General features: G+C 35.0%; 1 protein-coding gene across 2 annotated transcripts in view; it reads left to right on the top strand.

The window, feature by feature from the left end:
* The window catches only part of TAFA5 (TAFA chemokine like family member 5), a 516,415-nt gene that overhangs the window by 455,958 nt on the left and 42,428 nt on the right, over positions 1–18,029 (top strand). Inside the window, exon 4 of one of the 2 annotated variants that reach the window (XM_063446792.1) lies at positions 15,695–15,795. The exons of the other annotated variant lie outside the window; for it this stretch is intronic. Coding sequence (XP_063302862.1) covers positions 15,695–15,751 — 57 coding nt within the window. The 3' untranslated portion in view covers positions 15,752–15,795. The remainder of the gene's footprint in view (positions 1–15,694; positions 15,796–18,029) is intronic. 2 annotated transcript variants of the gene reach the window in all.

Genomic DNA, 18,029 nt, shown 5'->3' on the forward strand with positions numbered 1-18,029 from the left:
ACCACAGTATAATCAATGCAGTTTAATATTAGGTGTAATACACTTAATGTGGTATATATGTAGAATATATGGTCCTTTAAAACGGCCTAATATTGAGGTTTTATATGTATTAAGGCTTTTGCCTGTAATTGTGGGAAAGGCATGATTTCCCTACTTAAAGGGACTCCTTACCTTGCTCCACACTGTTCTTGTTCTAGCGATTTGCATGTGACTACTTCCATCTAGCAACTTACCTGTTTCACCACATGGTTTACCTGTTCCTGCTGTCTTTCACTGGTCCACGGCACTTGACTTACAAACATCCACTTTTCAGCCCTCCAGGCCGGCAGCTCAGAGGACAGATCCCGAAATGTGCCAAAACCGTAAGATACTGACCTAACCGTTGCGCAGTGGTCGCAGTACCACGGCGTCATCACGGGTCAGATCTATCTCAATTTCTTATACAGTTCGCATATTCCTTTCGTGTATTTTTTCATGTTTTTATCATTTTGTGTTTAACTACCGAACTATTTAGTTTCAGTCTGTTTCACAAGGTTACTATTCTATGTTACTGGTCAGTTCGGTTTCAAACTCCCGAACGGTTGTTTTAATCTGTTCATACGCTCTTTCAATTCAACTCCTGTTACAGCCATTCATACGAATGATCATTCGCATGAATTCGCAAGAATTGGTATCTTTCAACATACGAACCCCTTTCGTTAGTCAGCATGAAAAGCCCCATGACTGGAGAGAGCTTTTCGTACATAGATTTGTATGGCCAGATAGAGTATTTTGTGCAAAAATTCGTATAATTTAACCACATGGTTTTTGCAATTCAACCGAATACTGACCTCTAGCGGCCATGTAGAATATAAGGTTAATTACTGCATGAATTACAACATGCCATTTTACTAAATAAATAGCTGGTTATCATAATACTATAGACAGGTAACCCAACTACATGTATGTTTATATATCTGGTAATATTCTATGTTTGGTTTAATTACCTATGGAAATTCTGCATACAGTTACTATCATACGCCTCTAAACACTCTTTTGGTGTAGGCCCCTCTTCCCCCTCCCCCCTCTTCCCTATCAGATCGTTGTTTAGCACTAGAGGGTGACTGCTGCAAGCTTAGTATCCAATTTTAACTACTATATTATTATTATTATTATTATTTTATTATTTATATAGCGCCATCAGATTCCGTAGTGCTGTACAATGGGTGGACTTAGAGACATGTATTTGTAACCAAACAACTGGACGTACAGGAACAGAGAAGTAGGGCCCTGCTCAATGAGCTTACATTCTAGAGGGAGTGGTTGTAGTGGCACAAAGGGTAGAAGTAGGGGTACGAAGTAGGTTGTTAGAAAAGTATTTACTGAGGGCTTAGTAGGTAATTTTTGACAGTTGCAGGAGAGGAGTCATGAGGGGTGGGGGATAAAAACCTGCTAACAGTTTAATTGGTATGCTTTCTTGAAGAAGAGAGTTTTAAATTATTTTTTGAATGAATGGAGACGGTGAAATTTTTATGGAGAAGGGAATAAGAGGTGAAGCCCTGGAAAAGTCTTGGAGGCAAGCGTTACGGACAGAGGATATACATAGGTCTTTAGGACCCTCTTTTCTGCTAATTGCCAGATTCTGCTAATACTGCCAGATTACTGTTCAGTATTTATATTACCTACGGTACTTTACTCTGTAGGGCGTATAGGATCTTCCCTCCCCCTCCTTCTTCATTTTCTGTAATATATATCTTTACTCCATTAGGACTGTACTCATATCTTGGCACAGATGTGTGCATAGATATTTAGGGGTATATATATATATATATATAAACACTATAACACTTTGGAGTAACACTTTATCCTGATCCTTAAATAGGCAGCTCGATTAGTATAACCTTCATTTTTAGGGTTAGAACCAACTGTTTTGAAATCCTTCAGTTGGTTACAATTTATCATACTGATTGTATACCTATTGTCCTACTTCTGTGTCACACAATTGTACAAGAGAACGATTCTATTTAGATACACATTTAGTTTCATCTTTATAATTATTTCAATAAAACATTTTTTTTTCATTTCCTATTCCAAGTCTGGAAGACCGTTGACACCCTCTGCTGACTATATCATATCCCAGTTCCCCATGGCACACTATTCTCTCTCTATTTTATGTCACATACCACATTTCCTACAACTATCTCGTTAACCTCTATAGGTCTGCTTATATCCATTATCTTATATTAAACCGCATGACTGACTTACTTTTCTCAGGCACGCCAATTTACACATCCTTATATGCACCATACCCTTCTCCCCTTAGTTAGCTTTGTTACTGGCTGATAGTGCACAAGGAGTACAATAGTTAATAATTTCACAGGCCTCTACACCTTTGGTTAGTGGTCCCGCGAAGCCAACACCCATCCTCATACTCTGAGGTACTACACCCATCGGCGCAACTCATAGTTAGTCGCCTTGCATGGTGGCACAGAGAGGGCCTCACCTGTCACTCCCATTCTGTCTTATTCTTTTAAAGTCACGAGAGGCCAGCACCTCGCCACAACATTCGGTGGCCACAAAATCTCCTCGCTCCAATGCATAGATAGAGCCTTTCAAGCCACTTGGCATCTAGCAGAGCCTCACCCGTCACCAACCAAGTTTAATTGTTTCGCCTCTTGGCATTAGCTAGTAAGCCAGTACGTTATAAGGGTATACATTAATTACTTTGTTATTCAAACATGTCTCAATGTCAAGAAGGTGGAAAGACCTTTCCCTGCCCAGCACTCCTGCTAGGTCCGATACACCTTTATGCAAAGGGGATATAGTTAGTCCACTTCTATTTGATTTGGACAATCTCTCGCAACACAGCAGCATGGTTAAATGGCACATACGATACCAACAGCTAGACAACTAAATTACCCAATAACAATATATACATATATATACAAATATAAATATGTACTGCTAAGCTGTTGTTTATTCTTCTATAAACAGGTTTAAGAGCCTTTACATTATTCTGTGATGCCCGCACAATTATGTGTATTAAAGCAGTATTGTGGCAGGTACTATGAGGAAAAGGTAGTTCCTTCTGTTCAGTAATATGCATTAAAAGTCATGCAGTGTTAAACTAATATTAGGTGCGTTCAGTTGTGTTGGTTAAACATGTATATGTATATGTTAAGTTTCATCCACGTTCATATTCAAGGCCTCACGCTGGTTCTCCTTTACGTCCTTACGCATTCGAGCATACATTACAGTAAGTCAATTAGAAGTACCTGTTCTGGTACGTTTAATGATATCCAACGAGTTATCGACTTTCTGACATGCTATCTGTCCTTTTTCCAGAAGTTTTATAGCTAGAATGGAATTAGCATACAGACTAGTTGCAATATCATGCTTATCAGTTTCATGGTGCTTGAATTGTTATAATACCATGTCATCATTAGTTAAGCCACTCCTCCTCATACTCATGGAAGCACCTATGGCTGGCCAACCGCGGCTTATTTAAATCTTTCTATGAACTACTTCAAAAGGGACTCCTTACCTTGCTCCACACCGTTCTTGTTCTAGCGATTTTCATGTCCCTCCCACCACTCCCACTACTTAACCATGACCTCTTTTTCTTCTCTTTTTGTTCTCTTCTTAACCTTGGGTGGGCCCTATTTATTTTACAGGCCTCCAAGCATCGTTGTTTCTGCACACCTCAACCGACTTTTCCCATTCTGTATTACTCTATTCCTATATTGCTCTCTATCACTCTATACGGCTTTGTTGCCCCAACACAAATGATTGTATAGAATATGGTTCTATAAAAATATATCGTATATAACATATAGGTGTAGTACAATGTAGTGTAAGTCAGACCTGTATATTATTTATCTACAAAATATAGTAATTTGATACTGATATTTAGATTCAATATATGAAAGCATACACTATTTTAGTAAAATATCTACATAGAAAATTTCAAGGGTAACTTAAATTTTCTTGTATTTTTAATATTATTTTTCTTATTCTCTATATTTAGCAAATATGTAATTGTGAGGTGTGAAAAAAAGATATTAGATGTAGAAATCCACATCTTTTTTTCCGGCAACTGTGTCCCTTCATCTTAGCTCCCCGCTAGCCATTGTTATAAGCTCTATACTTTGTATCTGAAAGTCAACATAGAGAAAGTATTCAGTGAAGAGGGGAAATTAAATAATGTTGTTATCACTTCTTTTCATTTGCAATGTGTGTTTTGACTTTTCATGGCCTGTACTGAATATGAATGGGAATTGCTATTAAAAAAAAAAAAGTTATAGGTAATTTTCAATATTTGATTCAATGTTGTAATTTCCATAGAACTTACAGTTCCCCTTTAAGTAAAATATGTGTCAGTAAAAAAAAAAAAAAACTTAAGTCATATAATATTTAGGTATAAGATTTGGTGATATAATAGTGGTAATAAACAATGAAATAAAATCAGTGAACACCAGTTACACTGACATTAGATTATATTGTGGTGTCTGCAAAGAACAGAAAAATACAAATGATTTCTAAAATACAGAATTCCACTAATATAGTAATACAACAACATTTACTGGATAATTACTCGATAGAGCACATGCAATTATCTTTGAACTAAAGACGAAAGCATAATGAAAAACATTTGAAATTTTATTTTGACAACCATATCTTGTAATATTTTATATAGTATGTATAATAATAAAGCAATTTACTTTATTACTTATTTTTGATAAATGTAACAATATTAAAGAAGTAAGACTTATTAGAACATTTCCTGGTATAAATTTACCTAAAGTATATGTGATCAGTAGTAATGTGAAAATTATATTATTTTTAAACCTCTGTATTTTAATACATTTTGTGAAATGAATGCAAAAAAGGTATAAATAAGAAAACTTTTAATAAGTAATGCAATGCAATGTAATGCACATTAGTGTATAGCCCCAAAAAAATCAAAATTGTAGATATTCATACAATAAGTAATAAACAAGGATGCATTGAGAGCTAAACTTATAAGAAAGGAAACACTCAACAATGTCATAAGTGGATGGTGAAATCCACTGAGATACAATGTTGGCAGTTAATATAATACAGTCTGAAAGTGAAATAGTGAAGATTATGGGTTGGTGCACCTTAATAAAGGTAAGTATACATTTAAAAAGGGTAAGGGAGGGTCTGAAGGGAAGAGGTGAAGAGAATATTTTAAAATACCGTATATATTTTCTAAAAATACCTATCATTTCTTTCAGTCTCTATGCCAATGATATCTCAACTTATTTCTGGTTTCCTAAACGTTCTAATAAGGAAGATTGGCAAATACAGGTGTAACACTGCATACAATGACATGTACGGTCCTTCTCAAATTTGAATGAATGAAAGCAGCTTGTTTGTGGGCCACATGGACATCTTTTGACTTATGTGGAAGTCAATGGTGCTTTTACTGGTAGACCTCTAGCTCACACCCTTATTTTTAGCTAATTTTATGATTGGCAAAATACAGAGGTTAAAATGCAGTCTAAAAAGCCTTTACAACATTAAAAATGTAAGAAATATACAACAGTCATACATCACGTGTTTAACTGTATCGCTATGGTATTTTTATTTTCTGTAGATCTTCAGCTGTATCCTCTATATTTGCATGATTTAGATATATCCATCCCACCTTCACATTTTTTTCATTTGCAAAACAAGTTTCAATTTCCAACCAGCATGCACGTACTTTCATATTCTAGGTTTTGTTTCCTACTTGCTTTGCTGTGAAGCGTGAGATGAGTCGTGACCCTGGTCAATGTTAGTTTTTTGCAACAAAATCACTAGTGCATAAGTGCATCTGTATCCCTTGAGGGTATGTAAGACTAAGAAATGACATCTCACAATTTCACTTTCACATAGAGACCAAAGTTTTATGAGATTAATAAAAAAATAAAAAAAAACTGAAATAGAACTATTCTCTTCAATTGACTGAAAGCTCATCACAATTATGCATCAGAGAACCTACATTACATGATTAGAGTCTAATAATGACAGTGGAAATGTACTGAGTCTTTAAGAATACATTATTTTAAAGCATTGTGTGTGATGAGTCCTTGAGTCCATTTAAATATTTCCAAGAAGATGGATCCCCAGTTCTTCAAAAATGTGAATAGCAAATGATAAATTAATTCTTGGTACATTTAGATATGGTTCATTAAACTCTTCTTCAAGCTAAGTGATGCTCACCAAAATAGCTTCATGTCCATCTCGGGGTAATTTGGGGATTAAACCTTACAAATTTCTTGCCAGTTGAAACTTGGTTGCTTTGGAAGCAAATTTCCTTGACAGCTCCTCCAAGTTACTTGATAAAAACTTGATGAGTATCAATTACTTTAATCACATTTAAATGTTCTATGAGATCTCAGCTCTTGGAATATTTTCTCAGGGAACTCTCTGTTAGCAGTGAATTGTTTGTTTCCCCGTAGGAACATTGCCAGTTGCTGGGACCAGTAGTCGCAGAAACAGTAGCTGTTTAGTTTATCATAAATAGTAATACGCTGGAGAACACAATTAAACGATAAAACCAAAATACTTAAAATCTTACCTATATGTTCAAATTCTCCTCTAGTGCAACTAAACTAACATCATCCATACACACTTTGAATCCATGGAACCACAATATTAGCAGAGACTTTGTATTGATGGTATTGTTGTTGTTGTTGTTTTTAAATACCGAGCACCTAGATTGCTTAAAAACATGGGTTCAATATTACAAGTAATGCATGATAATTAAAAGGGAATTACTTTTCAAAACCTCCTAACCAAGGGCTATTTGGAGCTTAGTCAGTTGTTGTCTGATCCTTTCTGTGAGGGTTTGTGTAGAAGGAAATTATATTAATCAAAGGGTTACTCCAAACACCATGACCACTTCAGTGATATTATTCAGGAGTCTGTATGTGTGTTTTTTTTTCGCTATAAAATACTGCACATACAGATATTAACCCCTTTACTGCCAGAGGTGTACCTCCACCTCTAGAAGGATCGTTGTTGGATCCCTGGCCAGTCTAAAATAAACGTTCTGGGATGGTTAATGTCAATTCTGTGCATATTTCTAAATACAGACGCTCACTGATTGCCTGAGAGAAATTAGCTAATGCTCTCACCCAATGAATGATTAGCAGGATCAGAATATTACTTCTGAAACTTTGGATGGATACTGTTAACATTTTGCAGTGGAGACATGGCACCTGGCAGTGACCCCAGTAAGAGGTACGTTTGGCATCGAAACCTTTATACCAGGCTGTAGTATTTATGATGCTTAATGTTACCCTTTAAAAGTTTGTCTGCACTTATTCAGTACATACATTTTAATAACTAAAAATCGATGAAATTTGCTATCATTATTACTATATTTACTACATTCACTATATAATTTAGATCTCAAATCTCTTTAGTTTTTTATATTGTTCAGAAAAATAGACTCAGAAAATAAAATCACTTACGGTAATCAGCACATTTATTAAAAGCACAAGATAGAAAACAGACTGCAGACATACAGTAGAAGTGTAGCCCACTCCCTCACGCCCGGTATTTGGGGGAAAACACTTATATAGTCGTTTATGATTATATGACAGATTCTGTATAGAAGTAACTCCCCTCAATAAATGTGAATTAGCCAAATGCATATAACTAATTAATGTGGCTATTAGGATATGTGTTTCCTGGGTAATTTCTAGTCCTGAGTTTTCATGAATAAAACTGTTCACAATAGCTGAACGGTACACATCATAATCCCTTGCTGGGGAGGGTTTTACTTGATATTTACAATGATCCGATTGAAAACAATGCAAGTGACAGAATTTGCTGAGGAATTTCAACCAGAGTATTTGTAGAAAAACAAGAGATGTATGTATGAGAAGCAATGTATTGTTTTGTATGTATGTTCTAAAATGGATTATATTCCTAGTGTATTTAAATGCATTATTAACATCAGCTTGGAGTATCACTAAAGCATATCTTACTTTAAGGGTCACCATAGTCACCAAAACAACTTTAGCTTAATGAAGCAGTTTTGGTGTATAGATCATGCCCCTGCAGTTGAACTGCTCAGTTCTCTGCCATTTAGGAGTTAAATCACTTTGTTTATACAGCCCTGGTCACACCTCCCTGCATGTGACTTTCACAGCCTTCCTAAACACTTCCTGTAAAGAGCCATCTAATGTTTCTACTTCATTTATTGCAAATTCTGTTTAATCTTTTAACTTCTAATCTCCTGCTCTGTTGATAGCTTGCTAGACCCTGCAAGGTCCTCCTGTGTGTAATTAAAGTTCAATTTGCAGATTAGGAGATAAAAATCTTTTAAAGTAAGTTACATCTGATTGAAAATGAAACCATTTGGTTGCATGTTACATCGGATTGAAAATAGAACCATTTTGTTTTTTAATGCAAGCTGTGTCACTCACATCCAGGGGATGCAAAAACAGAAACAAAACGGATTTAACTCCTAAATATTTGTGAATTAAGCAGTGAGACTTCAGAGGCTTTCTCTATACACCAAAATTGCTGCATTAAGCTAAAGTTGTTTTGGTGACTATAGTGTCCCTTTAACATGCAAGAATGTTGTCTATGTATTTAGAATATTCCTTTAAGTTAGTTTAGTATATGGAGTTTGAGAGAAGCTTTGCTTTTTCCTTGTGGGAAGTTTTGAACCTTTATGGCATATTAACATTCATTATTAAAATGTTCCCAACCATTCTTTAGATGGTTGTCTGTTCTTGATATTTGCATATTATTTCTCTCATTCACATTCATTAAAGAAAAAAAATATTCCCTTAAACCCCCACCCCGAATAAATCACAACCTACCAAACGTACATTTTTATTCATTATATCCTCCCAGAAGTAAGTCTTTCTAAATGAGAATTTCACAAAACTAAATCATAAACCATTTTTTTCAAGTTGATTCTGAAATGGCAGCTGGTAACAATGAAATGAATAATATGAATAAACTGCATTTATGGTACATATGTTCTAAAAGGGAAGTAAAAGAGAATGCAAACCCCATTTTTCGTTTCCATAGTGGCTGTTCCACTTTTAGAACACTGACCTATTTTGCTCTTTATATAGAACACACAATATATTTCAAACTAACAACTTTTCTGTGATCGTATTTCTTCAGAATTCACTGGATCATTTATACATAGCACTATGCTTAAAATGACACTTTGCAAACATAAAAACGAAATATTTTACATTCTAAAGTCGATTCATAAACTGCTGCATGAAATTACTATTGTTACTATTATTGCATGCGAAGATGCACTTTTTCTTCCATTCTGACTATTCTTACAGGCAGAATATTGATTTAGAGATTTTGGCATGGAAGACTGGGTTTGTTAGACAGCATTCCTCTAGTCTAATGGGGGTTTTGGTTTACTAATAGTATTACTTTATACGCTTTGTCTTCTCTGATTTAGAAGAGGTTGAGTTGTTCCATAAATAATGTGTTCCGCAATAGGAAATACTGTAAATACATTATTTAAAAAAAAAAGTATTTGAATATGTAATTTGCTTTTAGTAGATAGAGCGATAGACATACAGACAGACAGACAGATGAAACATGGTCGGAGAGACTGTCTCCTTATGGTGTGAGACTGTCTCCTAAGGTGCTTAGGTTATGTAAGGCAGTTTATTTTCACTCAACTCTGTGGAACCTGCCATGAATACTGCAATCCGCTTCTCAGTGGTCTGATGTGTTCACAACTTGCCCTGTTATAGTCGATAATGAATGCGGCGGTGAGACTCATCTTCCTGTCTGTCCGCACCTCCCATGCCTGCCCCCTCTGTCAGTCCCTACATTGGGGTACCTGTTCCAGCCTATCTATCCTCTTTAATACACAAGTATGCCCCGTATAGGCCCATAAGCTCTGCCGAAAACCTACGTCTATTCTCTGCTTGTACTCCCATCTCTGATGTTGACCTTCAAGACTTCTCTACGGCTGCACCATTCCTGTGGAACTCCCTTCCCTTCTCCATTAGACTTTCACTCAGTTTCTAGTCCTTCAAAAAATCATTGAAAACTCACTTCTTCAAGAAAGTGTATCAGTTTGCTTTCCCTCCCCGCACCCTGCAACTGTCAAAAACTGTCAACTGCCAAAAAAGCACTCACGCTCTCAGTGAACACTAATCTAGCAACCTAGTTTTCTGACCTACCTTTTCCTTTTGTGTCAGTATACTACACTACCTCTAGCATTCAAGCTCATCGAGCAGGGCCCTCAACCACACTGTTTCTGTGCATCCTTTTTATTTGGTTTCATCTACATGTCTGTCAGCTCACCCATTGTACCGCACTGCGGAATCTATAGCCACTTTATAAATAATAATAAGAAGAATAAGAATAATATGTGTATCAGCAAATTCCTGGGTCTCATGTCCCCAGATTAATGACAATGGGATATCCTCCACATGCTCAATGAACAAAGTGCCCAAAACACAGTGGTGCATATCTTGTTCATTGTGGGCATGGTAGGAGGAAGATAGATATACACTGTGCATGCAAGAGCTAATAAGGAAGTCTAGTACAATAATGTATTTCTAATGCTATAATGTTCTATAGATGCTTAGGTGTCTGGCCCCACTTTGGATCGCTTGAGAAAGGTGAGATTTGCTTACCTTTTCTCCTTTGCTGTACTGCAGGTCCATATTGATGATTTCAGCCAATCCAGTGCATCCCCATAGGAAAGCATTGGGAAGCCAGTGCGTATGTACAGCAAATCACTGCACTGCACCACCACTCTAGGAGCAGCATTTGATTGAGAACCAAGTTTTACCCCATTCTTAATCCTGTAGCTTCTTGAGTGGCTGTCAGGAAGGCATTGGGCTGAAGTGGTGTGCATGAATTTAGTGGTCCTTTAAATATGCTGTCTCCATGTGCTCGTACTGTTGTCAACCAAGTTACATTAATTAATATTATTTTGCATAGAAATGTTACTGGGCCAATGAATTTGGGACCCTCTGCACACTTATATTCCCTTGTGTACATATTTTCCATAAACTCATTGTATCTAGAAGGATGTGACCTCGGCTGGATTTACACGTCAGGTTCCTGTAGGAACAAAATTCAAAGACACCTCATGCTCCCCAACCCTACAAAAGACATTTAATTAAGTATAATGATTTTTTTAAGTGGATCTAAAAACATATTGTCATATCTTACAACCTCATATGTATAAATGTATGTATGTGCATATCGTTGCTTGTAGTGCTGTGAAATGCATCCCGGGTTAACGATAATGATAGAAGTTGTTGTGGTAAATGGGGAGGTAAGGCTAGAGAGGGGTTAATGTCAGAGATAGTTAGTTTCACAATCTATAACTCCTCACCAGCCTATATAAGCTCAAAAAGGTACATTCTAAGTGAGGAACAGATGCCCCCATGTGGACAGGTGCATGTAGTGCATCTACACTCCCTAATGGGAAATCCAACCCTGGATGTGGGATTATTCCATGCTTGGTTGATAATAATTCCCTGCATATTGGTGGGAAGTAGAATTTGGCAAGTATCAGTTACTATAGATGGCCAGAAGAGTCTAATGCATTATTAAAACATATTAATTTAATGTTTTTAAAAAGTATGCAACCCTTTCAGTGCCCTGTACCAGAGGAACACGTTGCTCCTCTAAACCAAAACACTATAAAGGTGAAATTAATGATGATTTAGGATTTTTTCTCTAGTCACGCTAACTAAGGCCTAATTGTCTGGATTAGGGTTACTTTGTAAGCGTTAGTGTATTTCCATATCTCAGAGCACCCTGGGCCAAAGACAGAGAAAATAGTACTGGCAGATATGTATGTCTGATTCTATTTCAAAATGCTAAAAATAACTGCAATATTACCATTTTCATAAAAAAAATGTTCTGCAAGTTTCAGGCAATGCAGAGCATAAATCTATGACTGAGGACACATTACTCACTTCTATATAGGCAACTTTCAACACCTTTAATATATCGTGATGGACAGTGTGGTTATTGAAAAAGTAAGTGGATCTATTCGTATTGCAACAATTTATTCCACATTCCCCTATTTACATTCGCAAACGTCTTGGCTAGAATATTTTAGCACTTGCTGGTGCTGCAAGCAGAATATACAGCATTAGCCACCATTAGTGGCTGATTTTCCAAATGCTGCATGGCATTTAACGGGATTGTTACTTTGCATTTCTACCACAACACCTTGCAAGAAATGTGTTATTGACTAGTGCATTGCAGTGCATTGCAAACAACACAAGCTTGAGCGTTGTTTTACAATGATATTTAAAAAAAAAAAGCTGAATTTTGAAACCACATTCCTCATTGTGCATCACTGTATACATGAGGCATGCTAAGTAGGTCTTGTAGATACAATGTATTTACACTCCGTCATGGGATATAATGCTTTTCACCCAGTAGTTCAGTAATTTGAAAATTTGCAAAGGTCCATGGCAAGATGTTTGCATTAGTAACAGGCACTAACTGCATTTGACTTCAACAGCAGTTAACACTTGATCTGTGCGGTACTTCAGTCAATCTGCCTTTTAGTGTTTAGTGTTTTGACAATGATCTCATAATCATGAATAACTGACAACATTCAAGTCTTTCTTCAACATTCAAGTCAAACAGAACAATATGAATGTTTAGCAAACACAAAGATAATTTCTTGACGGTTTTAAACAAGCTGAGTTGTGAATGTAATTGCGAAAATATAAAGCTTTTATATATAAATATATATATATATATATATTATTGCAGAAAAAAGTATAAATACAAATGAAAGAAAACATTTTTTTTTACTTATTTAAAATAAATAAATATATATATATATTTTCTTGAGGAAGACCTGAAGAGGTCGAAACGTCGATCGGATTTATGTAACTTTGTTGGATATTAAATACCAGTGATTTATTTTAAAGACCACAGAGTGCATCTCTTTTTCATTTATTGTCTATACTCAGCGTGGGATTGCACCAGGGCATTTTTTTATATGTATACAACATGAAAGGGTGAGTGCCACTATACCTATATATGTGTATATATATATATATATATATATATATATATATATATATATATATACATAACTATCTATCATGCATTTTTTGTGGATAACAGAGTAACCTTAAACTACTAATTTCTTTATCTGTGTCATATTCCAGATATTTTCATTCTTCCTCAGTCTCCTTCTAAATTAATTTGTATATACCATAGTAATTACTATTTATAGTAATGGTAATGATACAAGGCCATCACAAAAACCCAACTTTATGGCAACTTCTCATTTCTTATAAGTTAACGTGTGTTTCTGTGTCTTGTTTCCACTCTCAGGTTTTCATATTCGAAAGGTTTTGATCTTTATTGTCTTGTCTGGGACTTCTAAAAAAACATGCTCAATAAGAGCTATCACGTGGGAATTTATTAATGGTGTATTGAAGGTTTAATATCATATAGGTTTGGATTTAATGTCTACCTGGACATTTTATCTTAACTAACATTTTCAAGAAGATGCAGTCTTATTGAATTCTGAGTGAAACAAACTGAGATTTTGCATAAAGTCAATAATATTTTTCCTTATCTTAGAACATTGTGAATTTGAACATTTTAAATTATATAATTTCTCTTTATTTCTTGCATAGCTTTAAATAATTTTATTTCATGGAAAGCTAAATATCACTTTCAGAATACACGTATTTCTAGGAGTAAAATAAAAATATTTCTTAAGGATTAAAAATATACAAACTAATTTGGGATTTATTGAATATATTTTGACATTGTTATCTTTGTGGACTATTGAACGGTTGCTGGCCTTTCCATGAAGTAGGAGACTGTACAGATGCTATTCTGTATATGTCAAGCCAATAAAGTGATCCTTTTAAAATAAATGTTAGCTTTGTACATAAAGTCATGTCCCCAGATGCCTCCCTTTGCATTTATGGGAACAATGAGTCCTGTCATTGAAAACTGATGTTTACTGTTAACAACAGCAATTCAGTACCTTACAGGAGATGGTGTTCCCATGTGAGATATTACAAACACTCTCTCTGCTTCTGATACCCACCTAAATGACTAATAGTGGGGTAAAGTGAAGGAATGATGGAAGGGTTGGACAAGGGCAAGACAAGTTAGTAATATAATGGAAATAAGACACATGATGCAGTAAAGCCCACAAATGGAAACAGAAGATCTGCATTAAAAAGAAAACATACTTGGTTGGATATATGTATTATGAAATATAGTAGCCAGTAGTCAATACATACAAACTTTTAGAATGTTAAATATGTAAATTAGAGTGTAAAATGCATTTTTTTGAACATTTCACATTTTCATTCTATAATAGTTGTTTCAATGACTTTGTAATTGTTCACAGTGACATTAAATATGTCCTGATTAAGATTTGACATTTCACAAAAGTGACATGTTTTCCCTTATGTATATCTGTATGCTAATTAAGAAATTCAGATGATTAAAAATGATAGTGTGTTTTTCGGTCTTTGAAGCTCCTTAAGTAAAATTAATAATTTGTTAGTAATTGTTAACTGGGGATTGTTGACCTATTATTGATAATGTGGTATTACTGTGTCAGTCCTGTATTCTACCATTAACATGAAGTTGTGTTTATATCAAGTTGCCCTTTTTAGTAACTATAATGATGGTGACCTCGGAACATTCTGACATCAAATCAATTGCAAATGACACCAATTATAATTTCTATCTCACTCAGCACTCATGGGTGACATCTCTTTCGTTGAAAGGTTGAAATTGAGAATGTTTCAGTCTCATTGTCTCTATACCATTCAAAATGATTCAATTTGATTGCAATTATTAAATCACTGAAGCATTATACTAAAATAAGCTTATGTTTAATTTGTAGATAATATTGGCAGGAAGTTACCAAATAAATCTGTGTAAGAGCCATCATTTACAGATAAACTAGTCCTTAGGCTCTGCATCAAAGTTGATTATTTAAATGGTTGTTTGTTAATGTTATTTGCATTTTTAACACTTTGAAAACCAATGGCTAAGACAGTACTTTACTGTGTTCTCTTGTTCATTGCTTTTTGAAACAAATAAATATTTAAACAAAAATGTTGACAATAAAGCAATCAATTAATTAAACAGCAACAAAGGAATTAAACATGCAATATTTTAATCTTATGTTTTCCAGTTTTTATATGTTCTGACATTTCTAAAAATAACCAACCCCTCAAGGATTTTATAAAGGCAAATCATGTCGCTTTAGTGAGATGTCCTTAAACCTGAAGAGGTTAAAACAGTTATCTAGCATGTTCTGCGTGCTTTATTGCAATGGTTCTTACCCTTTTGTGGCAGGTACCCAAACAACAGACAAGGCACTGGTTGGGTGACCCTTTCTTCATATCTAAAAGTAGCCCAGTGCAGTATATCATGTACTAAAATTAAAGAGGTTAAATATTATGATCAGACTTTTCTCACTGTCACTAGGTGCCGTGATAACAAAAAAAAGTGATGCTACAAAAAAGTATGTATTATGGACAATTGTCTGGGCTTTTACTAATTACATCTGCCTGATTGAGGGCAGACCCCAAAAATAGACAGAGGGACCTAAGTTTGGGTCTTGACTTAGGGTTTAAGAACCACTGCTCTATTTTTTTCAACAGTGTATTAAAATATTGTAGCATGTTAATTGTTAAAAGTATGAACCTAGATCTTTTGCTACCTTTTCCAGGCTATATCTACAGACCCAGTATTAGGACGGGATAGCAGCACTTTCATATCACTTTGAGTTTACATTCACTTGTGTGTTGTTCTGGCATTTCCTATTGGCAGGTACGTTACAGAGTCCTGATCCATTTTTACAATTTCTTTATGTGTGCTTATTAATATAAAACCACACTTCCTACTCCATGTTCCTTTGAAACCTAAAAAAAATACTATTTCCTACTGAAATTTTCTCATCTCTTTGAGGTACATACTGTGACTAATAAATATGAGATGAAGTAGACACCTAGCCGTTTAAGTACACAGAGTCATTCTGCAAAGTTCTAAAACTGAACCGTTGGCAGGAACACTCCGTTGGTTTCCATGGTCACAACTGCACTTTTAGAACCTTGCTCCAAAATGGTGTCTTGTAAAAAAAAAAAAAAATACTGGACAATATTTAGATTCTACTGGCAGATATTTCCTCATAGTCTGCCAATTTAAAAAAAAATCTATATTTCATTACATGTTTTTCTTTAACATATTTTTATTCAAATTTCAAATATTTGAACTATTTCAGTTTTAGTTCAATTTTAACATAGACACAGTACACAGAAAAGAAGGAGGTGGGGTTTGTTCTTGTGCATGGGGACTGTTTCATTTACAAAAATTCTAAATGGCCTGTACGCTTAAAAACAACTTTGGTAACATTTTGATAACTATGTATGTTTTTGTTCATAAATTGTCATGGTATAATGTTTTATTTATCTTTTTCTTTCATTCGCTACAGCATGTTGAACGAAATAAAAAAAGACAATTCCTGTAAACGTTACAATACTTAATGCAATTCTAGACTCTATTTCTTCCACTAAGACTATAAGATCCTTAGCAAATGAAATGTGCTTAAAATAAGATTATTGTGTGTAATGCTATTTACAGCAGAACGACAAAACAGAAGAAGGAACATTCTAATTAACTGTGCTGTCTGTATTATCCCTGACTATCATACTGGTGCTTTTTAAAATTATTACCTCAGTTAATGTCTCTTAAAAAGAAAAATATGTGTCCACATATACTTTTATTTACATATTTCTAGTAGAAAGAGCAATAGCAAAAAGCATTCACATTCCGCTGTATTTCTCCAGATTTACAAGCCGACTTCAGTGAAAGGAAACCATATAAATTGCAATAAAAAATGAATGCAATATATGCCAGCACAAGTTTTAGTTATTGCAAATGGATATAAAAACATAATTCCATGATTATAATATAACATAATCTTGTAGCATTTAATTGAAGTTATAGTTGTTTTTATGCTATTGGTATTGTATTGTATACAGTTATTTGTTTTACAATAAAAACTCAAGAAAAATATTTGTTCAGGAATATCCACTACTTCACATTAGTAGGGAGGAAAAACCGATGGAACGTTTGAAACCAAAAATATTTTGGAGATACACTTTCTTTTTTTGGAGAGGTTTTTTGTTAAGTCATATTTGCCACAACACCACAAGGTGTGTTCATTCAATAGGGAATTGTCAGGGGCATTTGAGAGTAATAAAAGGTGTCCTTCAAAAATAGTTGAGTTTTTGGATTTTTCAATCCAGGTATTCAAGTAATCTATACACAATCTAAACCATATCACATACCTCCCAACAATGCTATGTAAGTAAGAAAGACCTAGATGGACAGGGCCCTGAGGGAGCACTGGCAATGATGCGACCCACATCCCTGCTGATGCCCTTATTGGACAGTCTAATCTGGAAAACCCTTCGGTACCTTGCAGGAAGTGCTGCTGATGCACTTTCTCCATGGTTCTAGTGCCCGCTGCAAAGCTCCAACTCATCTTTTGATGAGCTCATGCTCTGCTGCCAAGGGACAGGTCCATGGTGTGCCCATGTATGAGACACCAGAGAACTGAAGTGGGATGGTGGTACAGTACCTCAAAATTGGCACTGTCCTGCAGAAATCAGGACTGTTGGGAGACCTGATATCACTATTGTATTAAATAACGTCTTTATTCAGATAAACTACAAATCTTAATTAGTCTAGCAAAGTTAATAATGTTGTCTCCATACCGCTATAATGACTGAATAGGTGATTTATTGTTTTATAACCTTTGATATATTTATTTTAAGTTAAGTTAGTACTTAGTCCTCTTTACACATTGAACTGCACATAGTCATAAGATAGCTATAGCATTACCTTCTCATAGAAGAAATGTCATATTACAGGCAGAAACACCTTTTAGAAAAACCTGGACTTATTAAAATGAGCTAATCTCACTATGGTCGATGATAATTTAATAGGCAGTTTCATAGAATATGTGTAGTTCCACAAAATTAAAGATTTTGCTGTCTATC

The sequence above is a fragment of the Pelobates fuscus genome, chromosome 3 (genome assembly GCF_036172605.1).
Source record: "Pelobates fuscus isolate aPelFus1 chromosome 3, aPelFus1.pri, whole genome shotgun sequence".
Classification (NCBI taxonomy): Eukaryota; Metazoa; Chordata; class Amphibia; order Anura; family Pelobatidae; genus Pelobates; species Pelobates fuscus.